This window comes from Pyrus communis, chromosome 10 (genome assembly GCF_041283825.1).
Source record: "Pyrus communis isolate YQ-2024b chromosome 10, ASM4128382v1, whole genome shotgun sequence".
In the NCBI taxonomy this organism is placed as follows: domain Eukaryota; kingdom Viridiplantae; phylum Streptophyta; class Magnoliopsida; order Rosales; family Rosaceae; genus Pyrus; species Pyrus communis.
In genome coordinates this window covers 22,588,536-22,605,440 of record NC_142574.1, presented here as the reverse complement: position 1 = coordinate 22,605,440, position 16,905 = coordinate 22,588,536, and the positions used below count along the sequence as shown (strand labels likewise).

At 37.8% G+C, this 16,905-nt stretch overlaps 1 protein-coding gene and 2 pseudogenes across 1 annotated transcript; 1 reads left to right on the top strand and 2 right to left on the bottom strand.

Moving 5' to 3' along the window:
• Positions 1-262: 262 nt before the first annotated feature.
• LOC137729982 (CDT1-like protein a, chloroplastic) lies at positions 263-3,287 on the bottom strand. Its single transcript, XM_068469044.2, has 7 exons — positions 2,858-3,287; positions 2,645-2,764; positions 2,098-2,335; positions 1,341-1,877; positions 782-983; positions 605-701; positions 263-481 (listed from the first exon to the last, which is right to left on the bottom strand). The coding sequence occupies exons 1-7, from the start codon at positions 3,160-3,162 to the stop codon at positions 424-426; spliced, it is 1,557 nt and encodes a 518-aa protein (XP_068325145.2). The 5' UTR covers positions 3,163-3,287; the 3' UTR covers positions 263-423.
• An 842-nt stretch (positions 3,288-4,129) lies between these two features.
• Positions 4,130-7,476, bottom strand: LOC137728386 (uncharacterized; annotated as a pseudogene).
• A 7,427-nt stretch (positions 7,477-14,903) lies between these two features.
• Positions 14,904-16,587, top strand: LOC148693734 (uncharacterized; annotated as a pseudogene).
• The last annotated feature ends 318 nt before the right edge of the window (positions 16,588-16,905 follow it).

The following is a 16,905-nucleotide window of genomic DNA, read 5'->3' as shown; positions in this document are numbered from 1 at the left end:
AGGCCGCCTTCGTGGTTGAACAGTCGGTAACTGGTGGCGTTGGCACTTTTCTGAGGATGAGATTCTTCTGATTGGGAACTCTGGATTGCGAAAAGCAGCATTTGCCGACGAAGATATGTGAGGCTCCACCTGCACGATTTCTCTTTTCTTCAACCGCTGCATTTGCCGACATTTGGTGTCACCAACGTCGTTGCTAAATAGGTCGTGATGCAGCATATTATGTAGCTTGCAGAAAATTTTAGCATTCATTCGAACAACACCGTAAGCAGAAAAAGGCAATCATAGTAATAAATCTTCATACAATCACGTTGAATAGCTTTACCGGAAGAACCCTTGATTCTAATTACATGCTCAGGCTACTCAGATGCCATTTACACGAACAACTAAATTATCAAAACAACCTAGCATACCCTAGCTCTTGGCTCACCTTGCCACTTCAAGCCGTGCACGTACTGACTCAGGGCTCGACATCTTATTAATGCTGCAAGAGACGTGAGTAATGAGGTTAGACAAGTCTATCAGGTTTTTATCTTTTCAACAGAAGATGAATGCATTTCCACTAGAACGCACATAATTTCTACTTGTAAATATGAAGAAAACTTACTGGATCATTAGCAAATCAGCTTCGGATGCAATCTTCTTTTCAGAAATCCAATCGGGAACCAGCTCTAGCAACAAGTTTAGCTGCTCTTGAACTTCTTCTGCGGAAAGAACAAGAAAAAGAGTTAGGCTCGCCATAAGCCTGCAGAGAAAAAGTATCTGATTTTGGTTAATGACTTACTTCTGTCAACAATATCGAAATTGGTCCAAATGATCTTGTGCACAAGCTCCTCTTTTGTGATAACAGAACGATTCATAGACTGTAGTAGAAAATGAATCGAGTTGAAGAGCTTAGGTAGGCTGGAAATCATCTGTTGCCGCCTCTTTGCTTGGGAGATGGCCGGATCTCGCTCCTCTATTGCCTTTTTCTCCTTCTCTCCAAGCTGCATAAAGATATATGGATACGTCTCAGAATTTACAGTTGATTATCTTCAAGTCCAACCGTGTAAATGTTTCAATTATGACATGGTTCTTAATAACTTTTGGGACTAGTTTATGCACAATTAAATGCATCTATTTCAAACAAAATGGGGGAGCACAAAAACACATTTCGGGCTGGAAAGTTCGATAAAATACGCTACACCATTTTAGCACAAGCCAAAGCTCTCTGATCATGTGTTTGTCATGTTTGTTTGCAACACATGATTCCATAATTAATGGTAAAAGAACCAAACCAAGATTCAGATATATAAGACGTGCTCAATGAGGAAACAAGAATGAAGATTTCAAGATAGACATACCGATTGCAAAAGATCGGCTGGAAGAATATCGTGAATGTCATTATCGTTTGATCCGTCACTCCTATCAGGAAATTCATCCTCAACATTTTTATTCTTCACAGGCGTGTCAAATTTCAAAGACCTGGTGCGTGGAGGACGCGTAACCAACTTGTTCGGTGAGCTAGTAGAATTATGATCTGGGCTCATATAACATCGCTTTGGAGGCTGCAATGCAGGCGTTTCAGCCCTCAACCTGGCTGGAGTTGAAGCAAGCTTTGCTGGAGTCGATTGAATGCTAGCACTTTTTGTGGGCAAATCATCATGATTTTCAATGGCGTCCATGGCTTTAGTTGGAGTTACAGGCACTTGGCCACACGATGAAGCACAAGCAGTATCGAGCTTTGGCTCTGAAATCTCATCACCCTGAAGGCAGCTTTTTGCATCAGTCAATACTTCACCAAGAGATGATGACAAGGGAAGATTGACCGTGTCTGATAGCATATCTTGCTTCGCACGACCAAATGGCTGGGGGAGAATTTCTTCTGGAATGTTATAATCCTGAAAACATATTAAGCATTGTTAGACCACAAGTTATTCAGCAAGTAGCTCAAGAAATAGATTGTTAAACTGATAAGGAGAAAACCTTGAACACCAATAATTTCCCAGATTACCATCGATTAAAATTACAAAGAGTGTCTTTAACACAAAAATTACAAAGAACATTCAACAAATTAAACATATTAGTAATTCTATATCAGAAACTGAGTTTTGGGGATACCTCAGGATGGGATTTTGAAAGATCAGCAAGCCGTTTACGAAATGCCTTCCTCAAATGCATACTCCCACCACCTTCAGGTTTCGACTTGCCATCGCTCTTCAATGCATCAGCATTGATGGTGACATGAAGATCCGGCTTCAGACAACTGGTCCTCTCATCCTTAATAAGCACTTTCTTTATCTCAATCGCCTCAGGTAAAACAAACTTCAGCTGAGCCAAGTGACCGTGTGTAAACCTCCTATAAATCGATTAGAAAAATAGGATCAATATCTATAATTAGCCTAATTTGATTTTCTCAGCAACCAAACAGTCAATTAAAAAGAATAATAAAAAAAAACCCATATGTGAATCTCCTAAAAATTGAGATAAAAAAGAAGACCATCTTTTACAATAGCCTAATTTCATTTTCTCAGCAACCAAACAATCAAATAAAAGAGAATTTCTTTAAGCAATAGCATATGTGAATCTACTGAAAATCGAGATAAAAACGATAAATTTATATAACAGCCCAATTTCATTTTCTCAGCAACCAAACAAAAGAAAATACCTATCCGTTAAACACTCGATTTGGGGACAAATGTTGCTGAAACTGGGCTTTAATCCCCTCAACCGCAACAACCGAATCGAAGTGTCCAAACCATTGAAAAACTCACCCAAGATCTCAAATCTGCATAAATAAATAAATAAGCACATAAATTAGCCAACCCATAAATTAAAATCACACACAGATATGCCACACAACCGAAATTTGAAGCCTTACTTTTCGGGTAGCTTCTCCTGGCGGCTGACACGAGTCTTCTTCGGGGTTTCCTCCCCCCAAGGATCGATCTGGTCCGTCCGTTGCTTCTGGGTCGACTCGCCGACGCTTTTGGCGGCCGCCCTTCTGATGTCTCCTATGGAGAGCGCAAAGTTGGCGTTTCGAGAACGGCGGGTGAGAGTTTCGGGCTTCTGAGGGGTCTGGGTGCTCAGTGCCTCGTTGCCTGAGACTTCTGGGGGATTTGGTTTTAGGGCTTTCTTCTCCCGGCTTCTGGGTGTCCTGGATCTGAGGGTTTGCGAGGAACTCATTGCCGAGATAAAGAGAAATGCGGGATTCGGAATCGAAAAGGTGAGATCTTGAGGGGTCGTAGTCACAGAGGAGGAGAAGAAGAAGCAGTGGGGAATTTGGGGGGTTTTGGGTATTTATGGGGGATTCTATGGCGGGAAAGATGAGCTGACACCGGCGTGACCCGTTACTTCCCGCCAAATAGATCCGTTGGCTCCCGCATTTTTCTTAGAGTGGGCTGGATGGAACACTCGTTTTTACTTGGGCTCAAGGTCCAAATCTCACGTCCCAAATTAACAAATTTACCAATAAAATTCAGAAAATAAAATCTTCTTTTTGCCTTGTTATTTAGCGTTTTTCCTTCCATTTAGTATCTCTGATAACACATAAGAAAAGAAATCAAATTACATGCCGTAATCTTCATTCTGTACAAAAGGAGGAAAATCTCAATTAACTAATTATATAAACTAATACGTTTTCTTTTAGGATTTCTATTACATAAGCATTGACTTTGATTATGTGCGTTGTCTTGTTGATGAATGTGTTCTTTTATTCGCGGGACAGAGAATTCGAACTTGCGACATTTTAAAACTTTTGGAAAAAATCAGCTTAATACAAAGTTTATATTTCTCTTAATCATAGAAAATATTACAACTAGTTCAACTTAATTTTATTCCATTAGCTCAGCAAACCAAATGGTTCAGGGAGGCAATGCAGGGTTTGAGCTGCCAGTTTCTGTGCAATGAAAAGCACTGTTGATCTAGACTCAAGACTCAGGGCGATCCTTCGTATACAGACCAACGGAACACGCCATGGAGTTGAGTGTTAGCTTTTTCTTTTATGGATGTGTATGGTTGAAAAGTGTAGAGTTTAGGAACTAAGTGCGGAAACCACACTTAATAGATGTCTTTCAGCAAACAAAGTATTGATACATGATTATGAAGGTTCTCTTAAACATATAAAATTCTCAAACCATTTGAACTCTTTCTTCTACTTGTGTAACCCTATTAGTTTGTTGATGGTTATCATACCAAACGGTTCAGAAAGGCAAGGCAGACTTTGAGCTGATAGCTTTTGAGACACAAAAAACATTTTAGGTCGAGACCCAGGACTTGTACGTATACAAGCCATGGCTAAACTCATCACAAGCACCACCGCCTATGCCAATTCATTCGTTGGAGGCTCCAGCCGTTGGTCCAACAAATCCTTCAAAAGTAATTCTGCATTGTTTTTCAACGATTTTGATGATTCTATTAGTTGGGACTCTAGCATATCCCCTGGGTGCCTTCCCATCAAGACTTCTAGTGCTACCACTCCAATGCTATATATATCACACTTATCAATGACTCGTATAGTGAATGCAAGCTCTGCACATGAAGAAAAATCGAAGAAAATTAGCTGCTTGAACATATTGCAATGCTATTGATTTTCCCAGTGTAGGATGACATGTCAAGGACTGTAAATAGAAAGTCGTCTCAACCTATCTCAGTTACCAAACAATATAACGATTGCAAAACTTAGATTGTTACATTACGTGGTGCCATGTACCCAATTGAGCCAACAATGTTGGTCCAGTTGGATGAATCCGTACTTAACAATCTTGCTGTTCCAAAATCTGAGAGTCGGGGCTCGAAATCCTGCTTGACCAATACATTGTTGATAGTTATATCACGATGCACAATTGGTGGAGAATAGTCATGGTGCATGTACGAGAGTGCATAGGCAAGTCCTTGCACAATTTTGATCCTCATTGCCCAGCCAAGTTCATTAACCGCTTCACCCCTTCACCCCATGCAATACTTTTCCCAAGCTGCCTTTCTCCAGATATTCATAAAGCAAGAATATGCAGCCCCTCCTTGAACAAAACCCATATAGCCTAATGATGTTGCGATATCGGAGATATTTCAAAGTTCGAATTTCATTCTGAAAATTTTGGAGATAATTACTGGAATGTCATTAGAGTTTGACATGTTAAGTCTTTTAACTGCAACAACTTTACCTGATTCCAACTCTGCCTTGTAAACCTTTCAAAACCCTAATTTTCCAATGCAGTACTTCTCATGAAAATCCTCTACGACCTTCAAAACTTCCCTAAATGTAAATTTCACTTCCTCTTGCAATATAGTTGACTCAAAACTCTCGTAGTTTTGAGTAATTTGTATTTCATTGGGATGGTACTTGGATCTCCTGCGATGTATAAGAAAGAAAGCAATCCAGTTGCAACCACTATGAGACCAAACGATGATAGGAAGGCAACAATTACGATATTGTTGTTCTTTTTGGAATGTTTTCTGGAGGACTTGGATGCATTGGTTAGTCGCTTCATATCTTTTATCAATCCGGAGTTTCCAACAAAAGCATTGGCTGTTGCCTTTAGGAGATGACACAACTTGGGATTTGACCTGTCAAGTTGTTATAAGAAAATCATACGTATCTACACTAACCATTTTTAGAATTGTTGTGGGGATTTCCCCTGAGAGATGGTTGTGTGAGACATTAAAAACCTTTAAATATGCGAGCTGTTCCAAGTCTGAAGGTATCTCTCCGAAGAGAGAATTGCTACTAAGGTCCAAGTTGTAACTCAAGAGTAAGTTACCAATCTGTGTCGGTATTTCTCCAGTTAAGTGGTTCTGGCTAAAGTTTAGAAGCTGCAATTATGTCATTTGTCTGAGCTCAGGTGGGATTGGACTCAAAATTTTATTTCTACCCATAAGCATATCCATGATGCTTATGCATTTCCCCACTGTGGTGTGAGTGTACCAACAAACTGATTGTCAGAAAGAGCAATGAATTCGAGACTGGGATGAACTCCAAATGCATTTGTAATGTTCTCGGTAAATTGGTTCCCATAAAACTGGACTCTAGACAATGCCGAACAATTCCTCAAGCACTCGGGCAAAGATCCTGTGAGACTATTATTGTTCACTATCAAAACTTGCAAAGAAAATCCATTGCACAACTCTTGTGGTAGTTCTCCAGAGAATCTGTTGTTGAAGAAGCAAACATATGTCAATTTAGAACTGTAAATCGTTGGAGAACACAGAAAAAGCCTCCAAGTTATGGGGGATAGAAATGTTCTGTGGCAGTTTCCCCTGTAGTTGGTTTTTGTTGACATCAAAGGTAACCAGTGACTTCATGTTTCCAATCTCTGGGAAGATTGTCCAGTTGAGATTGTTGTAGAAGAGCTACAAGCTTTGGAGGTTTGTAAGATTCCAAAAGGTAACATGAATTGGCCCTGATAGCTGGTTTTCTGATAAGTCCAAATTGGTCAAATCTTTCAAGTTTCCAATCTCCAGGGGAACTGTGACAAAGAAATTATTTTGGAAGAGATAAAGGATTCTGAGTTTTGTCAAGAGACCGATTTCTGCTGGGATATTCGCACTAAAGTTATTACATTGAAGTTGGAAATAGACAATTTAGTCCAATTGGAGATTAGAGAAGGCCGGACTGGACCAGTGAATAGATTATTACTTAAACTCAATTGAACAATGTTGTTCAGATTGGACAAAGAGATAGGCAGTTTCCCGGCTAGGGAATTTGAAGCCAAGACCAAATAGGTGGAGTTGGTTAAAAAAACCAAGCTCAAAAGGGATTGAAGAGTTTAAGTTTTTCTCACCAAGATTAATGTATTGAAGCTCCCTGAGTTGGCTTATTGACGATGGAATTTTCCCTTCAAGGGAATTTTGAGATAGGTCAATATGTTGAAGTCCAGACATTAAACCAATATCATCAAGAATTTGGCCACTTAATAGGTTATGTCCTATATGAAGGCGCTTAAGGTTGGGAAGGTTTGATGGCAATGGTCCGTGGAATACGTTACTAGTGAGATCAAGATACCCAAGCTTCCCTAGATTTGTAAATAGAAGTTCCAGAATTTGGCCACTAAAATAATTTTTAGACAAGTCCAAGAACACCAAGTTTGAACATTTAGCTATGAATGATGGGAATTCTGAGACTATAAAGTTTAGAAAAAGATCAAGGTATGTCAATGAAGGCATGCTTGAAAACTTAGAGCTGTCAAGAATTCTCAAGTAGTTTCCTCCAAAGAGCAAACACTTTACCTTTTTGAGATTGCTTAGTTGATAAGGAATTGTACCGTTTAGATTGTTGCTGAAGAAACTTAGGTATTCCAGGTCAGCTAACTTGCCAATCTCTGCAGGTATTTCTTGCGAGAAAAAGTTGTTGCCAAAGTCCAAGATTGTGAGCTTGGTGAGGTTGCCGATGGCAGATGGTATCGGCCATATGAATCTATTGTCATTGAGGTTAAAGTGGGTGAGATTGAGAAACAGCGTGAAGTTGAATCTTACTTTTCCCCTAAAAGTAATTGAAGTTTTCATTTTGGTCCCTTTATTCCTATCTAATCTGGACATTCCATCTTGTTTTCCCTCATCCCCCACGCTGCCATACGATAGCCCATAGACTTGTCACTAACTATTTCTCTTTCCCTAAGACTTCACTCTCTCTCAGCACTCACTCTCTTCCCTTTCTCAGATCTCACTCATCTCTCTCTTAGTTTCTCCCGACCCGATCGAACCCACACCCTAGGCACACCCTTAAGGACACCCTAACGACGACACAGCTCCACCACCACCCTCATGAACTTTCTTCCTCTCTTCTTCGTCTCGGTGCAACCCAAAAAACCTAGAGAAACAGCTCCGGCGAGTCCCGAGACTCTCAACCCAGATTCCGACCATCTTCGTCCTTTTTCATGGCAAACCAAAGGTAAATATCTCTCCCTTTGGTCTCTACTTTTGATTTCCTAGTTAGGTCGTAGAGTATAGATGAGTTTTACCGTCGATCGAAGCACGGGAGGCTCTGGCCTCCTTCCTCGGAAAGATACCAAACCCAGGCATTCGGGCCTTCCTTTAGGTTAGGTTTCTAAGCCCAAGGCCCGTGAAATCCCAAAACCCAAACCCCGACTTCGGGTCATGACCAACCTCGGGTCCTTGGCCTGCAAAACCCTTAGCTCGAACCTTTTTTATTTTTAGTTAGTTCAGCAAAAACCCTTTGACTTGGGCCAGGCTTTCAAGCCCAAGCCCTTCTATGCAACCCAAGGCTTTCAGCCCTTTTAGAACCTTTGGACTTAGGCCTTTGGGCCTTAGAACCTAGCCTAGTGGCTAAGCCCAAGCTTAAGAACCCAAGCCCAGAACCCCCTAGGCCCAGTTAACCGGACCCTTTGACCCAGCCCGATTTGACCTGTGTCCGTTAACCTTGTCAATGCTGACTGTTGACTTTGACTGGTTAACAATCAACGTTGACTTTTTCAAGTTTTCATCTGGGACCCCTTCTAGGCTAATTTCGACGTCCTGGACCTATGTATGACGTCTGTTTTCTCAAGTTCAATTGTTATAATATAGTTTTAATAATTGGACCCTTTATGCGCTTAGGAGCATTTATTGTGGTGTTTCTCTCTTCGCTAGTTTGCGTGGCTCTTTGGCGACGGAATATCTGTGAGTGGACCCTTTCTAAAATGCATGTTTTAATAGTAGAAATGCATACATGAAAAGCATGATTTATTGATTACGTTTTATGAGATATTATGCTTACTGCGAATATTTTGGAATACCATATTTTCTATTAAACCCATGTTCTTTGTAGGATATCTGATGGATGACAATATACTTTTTAGAACATGTTTTACACATTTATTTATAGTATAGATGATGGATAACTTTATACTATGAAGATGTTTTTCAGATATATGTACATATGTTTGGAAAGATTATATTCAATGGTTCTGTGCGTATCTAGTGGTCATTGTTCTAACTTTTGGCGATGATACTTATATTGACCTTCAGGTGAGTGTTGTAGGAGCTTTTTGGCGATTGATACTCATATTGACCTTCGGGTTGGGTGTTGTAGGAGCCTGTGGGCGATTGATACTTATGAAGGAAGTGTTCTGAAGGAAGAGTTCTATATGCCTTCGGGTGATACTGATACCACTAGTTAGCACACTATATACGAGATATGTTTTTGAAGGTTTTATGGCATGCTAAGGTTTTCGGAAAACCTACTACATATTATACTATTGAATTTCCATAAAACTTTGGGGGTTAGTATGTTGATAATTGTTTTATTATATATATATATATATATATTTATATCAACTTGGTTCACTCATATTTGTTTTGCGCCCCTTCAAGACTTAGAATCGAGATGTACAATCCCGGCGTCAAGCCAATTTTGCATCGGCATCTTTGAGTCCTCTTAGTGTAGGATCCATTCTTTTATTCATTCAATTTTATATTATTTCTTTTAGTGTTCTAGTTAGTTGTATGTTTTGAACACGTTCCCCAATTGCATGTTAATTCATTATATTTAAACTTATAAGTCTTATTTATTTCTTGTTCTCAGTATTTGCATTCAATAAATGGCTTTCGTTACCCTCAGGTGTAGGCCAACATGTTACCATTCCGATGTCCCACAGACATCGGGATCGAGGCGTGTTAGATTGGTATTAGAGCGTGGTTTGATTAGAGCATACTTAAGATCTTCTGTTACTCTAGTAGTGTGTCGGTTCATGACATCATTTGGATGTCACGACTTTCGGATTTGTTGTCTTTCGGCACGGTTGTGCAACCTTTATACTGCATGAATAGTCACATCGTATTGAAGAAAAAGGAAAATTCATGTCGGGATTGTGCCTCATCGGTGAATATTTAGTTTGTTGAACGACTTTCAACGTCGGATTGATACTCTGTAATCTGCATTCCCTAAGAATTGTGGGCGGAGTTGGATCTACATCGGAGTATTGGGAAGCAGGAAAATCTTAGTGGTACGAGTTGGTTAAGACCAACTGAAGATCTGAAACGGTGATGTTACTTTGCGACATGCGTTCCCTAGGAATGGCGGGCAGAGTCATATCTTTTTGAAAATTACTCGAAACATTCGAAGTGCATGTTAGAGAAAGCAAGGAAGCGCTAGTTGTTACAAAGTGTAGTAAGTGGTAGTTGGTGGCATCGAATCAATGTTCTCGGACTCATTTCTACTGAAGAAAATTGTGTGGATATTTAGAACAATTCTCGATGATTGTTTTATTAATAACCCTCTTGCTTACTCCAACGACGAAGTCAAGTTCCCTAACCATCGATTGTTAGTTTCACTCCAAATTATTTGAGCGTCGACTTCATTTAGATTAAGTACTTCCTTAGGAAGACGCGTTGTGATCACTCGTCTTATGGCTTAAGCACATGTCAAATTTACACTTCTCTCGAATGATGTGTGCTCTCATTGGGTTTTTTTAGGTTGATCATTTGCGAGTCTTTCTTCTTTCCACCAACATTGGCCTTGTTTGACTAGAAATCTGCAACTAAGCAAAAATGGAGAGGTGGATTGAGCACTACAATAGTTCCCAAGAGATACAACTTGTTGAGGAAGGTGACTTCTCATTTTTTGCTTGTCTGGCTTGAGCTTTTGGGTCAACTATTAACATGGTAGCCTCTTTTCTTGAATCTTAAGGTACATCTTTCAAATGGATTCTCTGTTGGCATCTAAATACTTTTCTCGGGAGACTATTCGGTAGCATACGTCATTCTCATCAATTTCCAAAAAGGTTGCGACCGTTGGGAATTGAAAATCCTTATAAGGTGTCGTGAAAAGTGAAGTACCCTTGGTCTTGTACTTTAATTTTGATGGACTTGTTTTGTCTCTCAAATTCTTAAGTATTCTTTTAGCCTTCTTAACATGGTTTCTCGCTCAATCAGTGAGGAATTCAAGATTGATCGTTTCGACGAAAGTGCGCGCCCAGTTCTTATTGATTCGAACAGGAATATTAGGAGCATAACCTTTCCACAAGTTTACCAAACTTACTAGGAAGAGTTTCATGTAGGTGTGAGGTTAGGCCGTCTTCTAGTAAGAGATTGGTGAAGATTGTAGTGCAGGTCATCAGCAGATTGCACACTATCTTCCCGCAGAATTGAATAGTCACCACTCATTATCATGCTGCAATTCATAAACATCATATTGTAGTCTAGTACTTTTCCAACGATATGATGCCTATGAAGTGTAGCATGATAAGGAGATGTGTGCGCCTTAACGCATCTTTCCACTGCTTCACTTCAAGACCTTATTGTTGTGAGTACGTGGATGTCGAAACACTTCTAGTAGATCTGATTAGTGTGCTCTAGAATGGTACGACGACATGGTCGAGGCGAGAATCTGACAATCTTGGTACGCTCTTACGTTGTGGGGCAAAATGGTTTTCAGAAGATCGAATTTACAATATGAAAAATTGTGCACCCTTAGTAAAAGAAAGTCTTTGAATAACATTAATGCTTTGTTAAAAAAAAAATAAAAGACTTTAGTAATGTTTTCTATTATATTATATAAATTAATTTAATTGGTCACTTTCTAATAGCAATATTAGTCTTGGTCAAAAAGGACTTTGAATAACATTCATGCTTAATTAAAAACACTTTTAATATTTTTTTTTCTATTATATTATATTAATTAATTAAGTTGGTCACTTTCATTGTTCAAAAAAATAAAAATAAATAAAAGGTCACTTTCTGATACTAATATTAGTCTTGGTCAAATTAGTTAATTTTTTTTTTTGGAATAATAGAGTCTTGCTTTCTTAAGGTCCTCATTTTGAGGATATGTGAGGATTAAATACATATTAGCCACAAGATTATATTAATTTAGATCCAAATGCTTAAAATATTTGACAACCTAAAAAAGCAAAACAAAAAAAATGAGTTTTCTAAGGGTTCATGGATTTTAAGTTGGTTTTGCTCTATTAAGTTGTCAAATATTTTAAGCCATTGGATTTAAACTAATATACATATATATATATATATATATATATATAAAATATTGTGGGTGGTATGCATTTAGTTCTCACATATCCTCAAAATGAAGATATTAGAAGAGCGGGATTGTTGAATAACATTCATCTTTGTAGACACATATGGCCATATGAGGAGACTTTTTAAGTAGTTATATCTCTAGTTTGAAAATAAAAAACTATATATTACTAAAATTTTAAAGGGGAAACTTAATATGAGTCCAATTTTATGAGCCATTATTAGTTATAGTCCAATTTTATTTAATTTTTAGGTTAGGTCCAGTGATTCATTGTCCACATAAGCTTATTTGTATTCTCTTGCCAAATTTACCCTTAAATTGACCAATTAAGTAATTACTGTTTTTTTAAAGTTTGTGATTAATGTTAATCGTATCCTTAATTATAGGATTAGGGATATAAATCTCCTTTTTTTTTTCTTCTCCTTCCCCAAATCGTTCATTTCTCTTTTCTTGTTTCTCCCTCACAATATCTTTCTCTTCCTCTGTTATTTTTCCTAGTAGTCTTCTACCATAATATTATTCTTTTGCTCCTCCTTTCATAAGGATGATCAATATACATTTGATTGGTTTCTTTTTTTTAAAAAAAAAAAAATTGTATTAGTCAATCTTGTGTTTTGGGTTCTTCGTCTCATATATATATATATATATATATATATATATATTTTTTTTTTTTTTTTTTTTAACTTTGAAGTTCTATCGAATTAGCATTTTCTCTAGTGTTTCCTCCCTCAATATCATTTTTCTTCACGATTTTTTTTTGGTTTTTATCTACCTATATCACTTGTCCTTTATTTATTTATCTTTTTATATTATACTGTGCCTGTATCATGAATTGTATTTATCTACCTATATATTACATATTTTGTTGATAATCTATATAAGATTAATTGTGTTTATCTACCTATATATCACAAATTAACTGTGTTATCTACCTATACAATAGGTATTGTTCATAGTCTATCTATATCATAGATTATTTTGTATTATCTATCTATACAATAGGTTTTTGTTCATAGGCTACCTCTATCATAGATTCTACCTACATCACAAATTTTTTATCTACCTCTAGCAATGTTTCTTTTAATTTTTGATAAACTTATAAGATTTGTAATAATGTCTTTTTAATTAAAAAACGGGTAGATAAAGGTATTTGAAGATTCAAATTTTAAAAATTCAAATTTAAAGAATTAAAAAAAAAAATTCCAGGGGCAAAATAGGTGTAATAGAAAATGAAATAAAATTGGACCCAATTCAAAAACAGCTGAATTTTTTGGACCTGAATCAAAGTGCCCCAATTTTAAATTAATAATTTCGATTAATCAAATTTCTACAACTAACTCATTGACTTCAACTAGTCATATGAATATTAATACATTAATTTTCAAAGGGAAAATTGAATATGAATTTTCCTTTTTTTTTCTTTATATGAAAACATTATTAATCATAATCTAGAGCATCTCTTAGAAAATATATTCAAGAGCCTTCATCTCTCCTTGGTAAGAAAATTTTCGGATCCGCCACTTCAAAAAAAATTCCTACATGCAGTTTTACTTGACTTGATTTGTTGTGTTATGAATCATGATTTACAAATTGACACCATAGGGCTGTGATCAGTCTCCACACACACTGGCTACTAAAACATTTCTTTTGATTTTGCACTCGTTTTAAAAAATAACACAAAAAAAAAAAAAATACAAAACTGAGAAACTAAGTTATGGAGATATATACTTCAACAATCTTCTTGTTGGCTAAATGATCTTCAGATTAAATTATTTTTTGTATATATAATCTTTAGATAATAACAAAGAAAACGAACGGCACAGACTATATGATATTTGTATAGTAAAGATATGTTAATCATAAGCAGAGGGACAAGTAAGTTCCCTTGAGGAGAACACACGCATTAACGGTCTCATTGTTCAAACTTGTGTATACTTGTAAATGCCTACTTTTCGTGGCAAATTAAATTTCATGTCCACAGACTTCTTAAGAAGTTCATTTTCTAACCACGCACCTGTAAATCATAAGAACATACTTTACCATGAATACACAACAGAACGAAAGGTTCAACACACGGTAATTACACCACTCATTTGCAGAATTTAGGGTCAGTTTGCTATTTCTATGACCTCCAGTGGTTTGTCTGCACCAGAAACTTCTACTTTAAAAACCAATGGATTAGTCTGCTGCACCCATCTAGATCATCTATTCTTTTTTTATTATATGTGTAGTGTTGTGTCATGTCGCGTGTGACCTACACTTGCATGCCTCATCCCACTCGCTTGACGTCGATGTCTGATATTATATGCATCAACCCCACACTTGACCAAGATTTCAATCCTCCACATACGCTGGGACTGGGGCTAGACTTTGTTCAGTCTGTGTAAATGGTTGGGGCCGCGGGAAGGCTAGCCAAGGTCACTCAACGTCGGCACCACACAGCTTTTGATTGAGTTGAAAAATCGTTTCCGAATTTCCAATCGTAAAGAAGGGATTAGAAACTCTGCACCTACAGAAATTCTAACAAGCTCAAATTTATTTGCGACTCATAAAAAGGGGAAAAACTCGCGGAAAAAAAAAATGATCATCATGCAACTCAAAACCATGACATTTCTTCAGAATAATCCTCTTTTTTTTTTTTTTTTTTTTCCTCCACTTATGTGCTCCTGCTGTCCTCATTGCTACTGATCAAGTCGACACCAATATCTCCAGGAACACAAGCAGAATCGCTCATCAAATGGAAGGACGGCTTTTCTTCTTCTTCACTAGTATCGCCACCTTCACTACTCAATTCATGGTCCCATGCTAACCTCAACCACCTCTGCAACTGGACTGCCATTGCCTGCACCAAAACTAGAAAAGTCTCCAAAATAGACCTCTCCAATATGAAAATTTCTGGAACACTAGCTAACCTTTTTCGACTTTTACCTAATTCCAAATCTCACCCACTTCAACCTAAATGGCAACAATTTCCGAGGGCCTCTACCATCTGCCATTGGAAATCTCTCCAGGCTCACAACTTTGGACTTGGGCAATAGGGTAATGTTAGGGAAACTGAATTTAGAGACTAAATTTGTAAACTAAATGATGTGTCACCAATAGGAGTAAGTATGTTTATCAACATTTAAGTAATAAACCAATCATCAACTTCCATGTCCTTTAGTTTCCAAAACTTAGTCTACAAATTTAGTCTGTCTAGCATTACTTTGAGAAATAACTTTTTTGATCAATGAATTCCTTCTGAGATTGACTAGCTCCGCAACAACAATCTCTTAGTATCATCCCTTATCAACTGAGCGATCTCCAAAAGGTATGGTACATGGACCTTGGATTAAACTATTTACTCTCTCGTGCAGGCATGTCTTCATTGAGCTACCTTGCTATGCAAGGTAACAATCTATATTATTCAGAATTCCCAGAATTTATATCTGAATGCCGGAACTTGACGTTCCTGGACTTGTCCCATACTAAGTTGAGTGGCTATATACCAGAAGTGAGGTTTACCAATCTACGTAAACTTGGTTATCTCAACCTCAGTTATAATCAGTTCTTTGGCCAGATTCCGGACAATATAGTTTGATTTCTGGTCTTCAACGTATTGACCTGAGTATGAATCTTCTGGAAGGGAAAATACCATCCTCTATAGGCCAACTCAGGGAGCTCCAGTACCTTGATCTTATAGACAATTCCTTGGACTCTTCAATCCCTTCTGAACTTGGTCTTTGTACCAATCTCACCCACTTGTCCCTATCTTCCAATAAACTCATTGGGAAACTGCCTCTGTCCTTGTCCAATCTGAACAACCTCGTTGGATTGGGTTTAGCTTATAATCTATTTACTGGTCCAATCCTTCCTGCTCGTCTTTAATTGGACTGAAGTTGCTGACAAATCTGATAGATTTGGATCTTTCAGAAAACCAGCTGTCAGGGCTCTCCAGCGATTTTGGCAAGTACAGTAAGTTGAGATTTGCTAGCTTTTCAAGCAACAATCTCTCTAGAGAGTTTCCACCAGAGTTGTGCAGTGGATTTGCTTCGCAAGATTTCAGAGCGAACCATAACAACTTCACAGGGGCATTGCCTGAGTGCTTGAAAAATTGTTCGGCATTGGTGAGTGGGCATTTTGAAGGGAACAAATTCACCGGAAACATTACAAATGCATTTGGCGTTCATCCCAGTCTTGAATTTATTTTGCTTAACAACAACCAGTTTGTTGGTCAGCTCTCACCACACTGGGGACAATGCAAAAATTTAACTGTACTTATGAATATGGTTAAAAATAGAAGTTCGGGTTCAATCCCATCCGAGCTTGGGCAGTTGAGACAATTGGAGTATGTAAGGCTTGATGGGAACCGATTCACTGGAAACATTACAAATGCATTTGGTATTCATCCCAGTCTTCGGTTCATTGATCTTAGTGACAACCAGTTTGTTGGTAGACTCTCACCACAGTGGGGAAAATGCATAAGCATCACGGACATGCGTATGGGTAGAAATAAAATTTCTGGTCGAATCCCACCTGAGCTTGGGCAGTTGAGACAACTGGAGTATCTAAGCCTTGATTCCAATGAATTCAGCGGAGAGTTGCCAGATGCAATGGGAGACCTATTCTAGTTATCCGCACTCAATCTGAGTAGAAATCACTAGACATGAGATATTGTTGGAAAATTTAATAATAATATTATTATATTAAATTTATTAATTGAATGGAAATTAGAAGTGAAGTCTTTTGGTAGAAATATATGTCTACTTAAATGAAGTGTTGCAACTTTTAACTCTTCATGAATAGTCACATGCTTTACAAAGAGGTATCTCACATTCTATAAATAGGGAAGCCCCCTACAATCACATAAAAACTTTTCATTGTTTTACATAATCATACCTATAGTGTACTAAATATTAGAGAGTCTTATTGAGTCCATATGAGAGAGTTTTCAACACAATCGTGGTTCATGGAGCCTTGTG

Excerpts from the sequence above, each read along its gene's own strand:
- LOC137729982 (XM_068469044.2), bottom strand. The coding sequence starts at position 3,162 with ATGAGTTCCTCGCAAACCCTCAGATCCAGGACACCCAGAAGCCGGGAG. Across the intron at positions 984-1,340 it reads CAGCCGATCTTTTGCAATCG|CTTGGAGAGAAGGAGAAAAA; the intron begins GTATGTCTATCT and ends ATCTTTATGCAG. Across the intron at positions 702-781 it reads TTTCGATATTGTTGACAGAA|AAGAAGTTCAAGAGCAGCTA; the intron begins GTAAGTCATTAA and ends TTCTTTCCGCAG.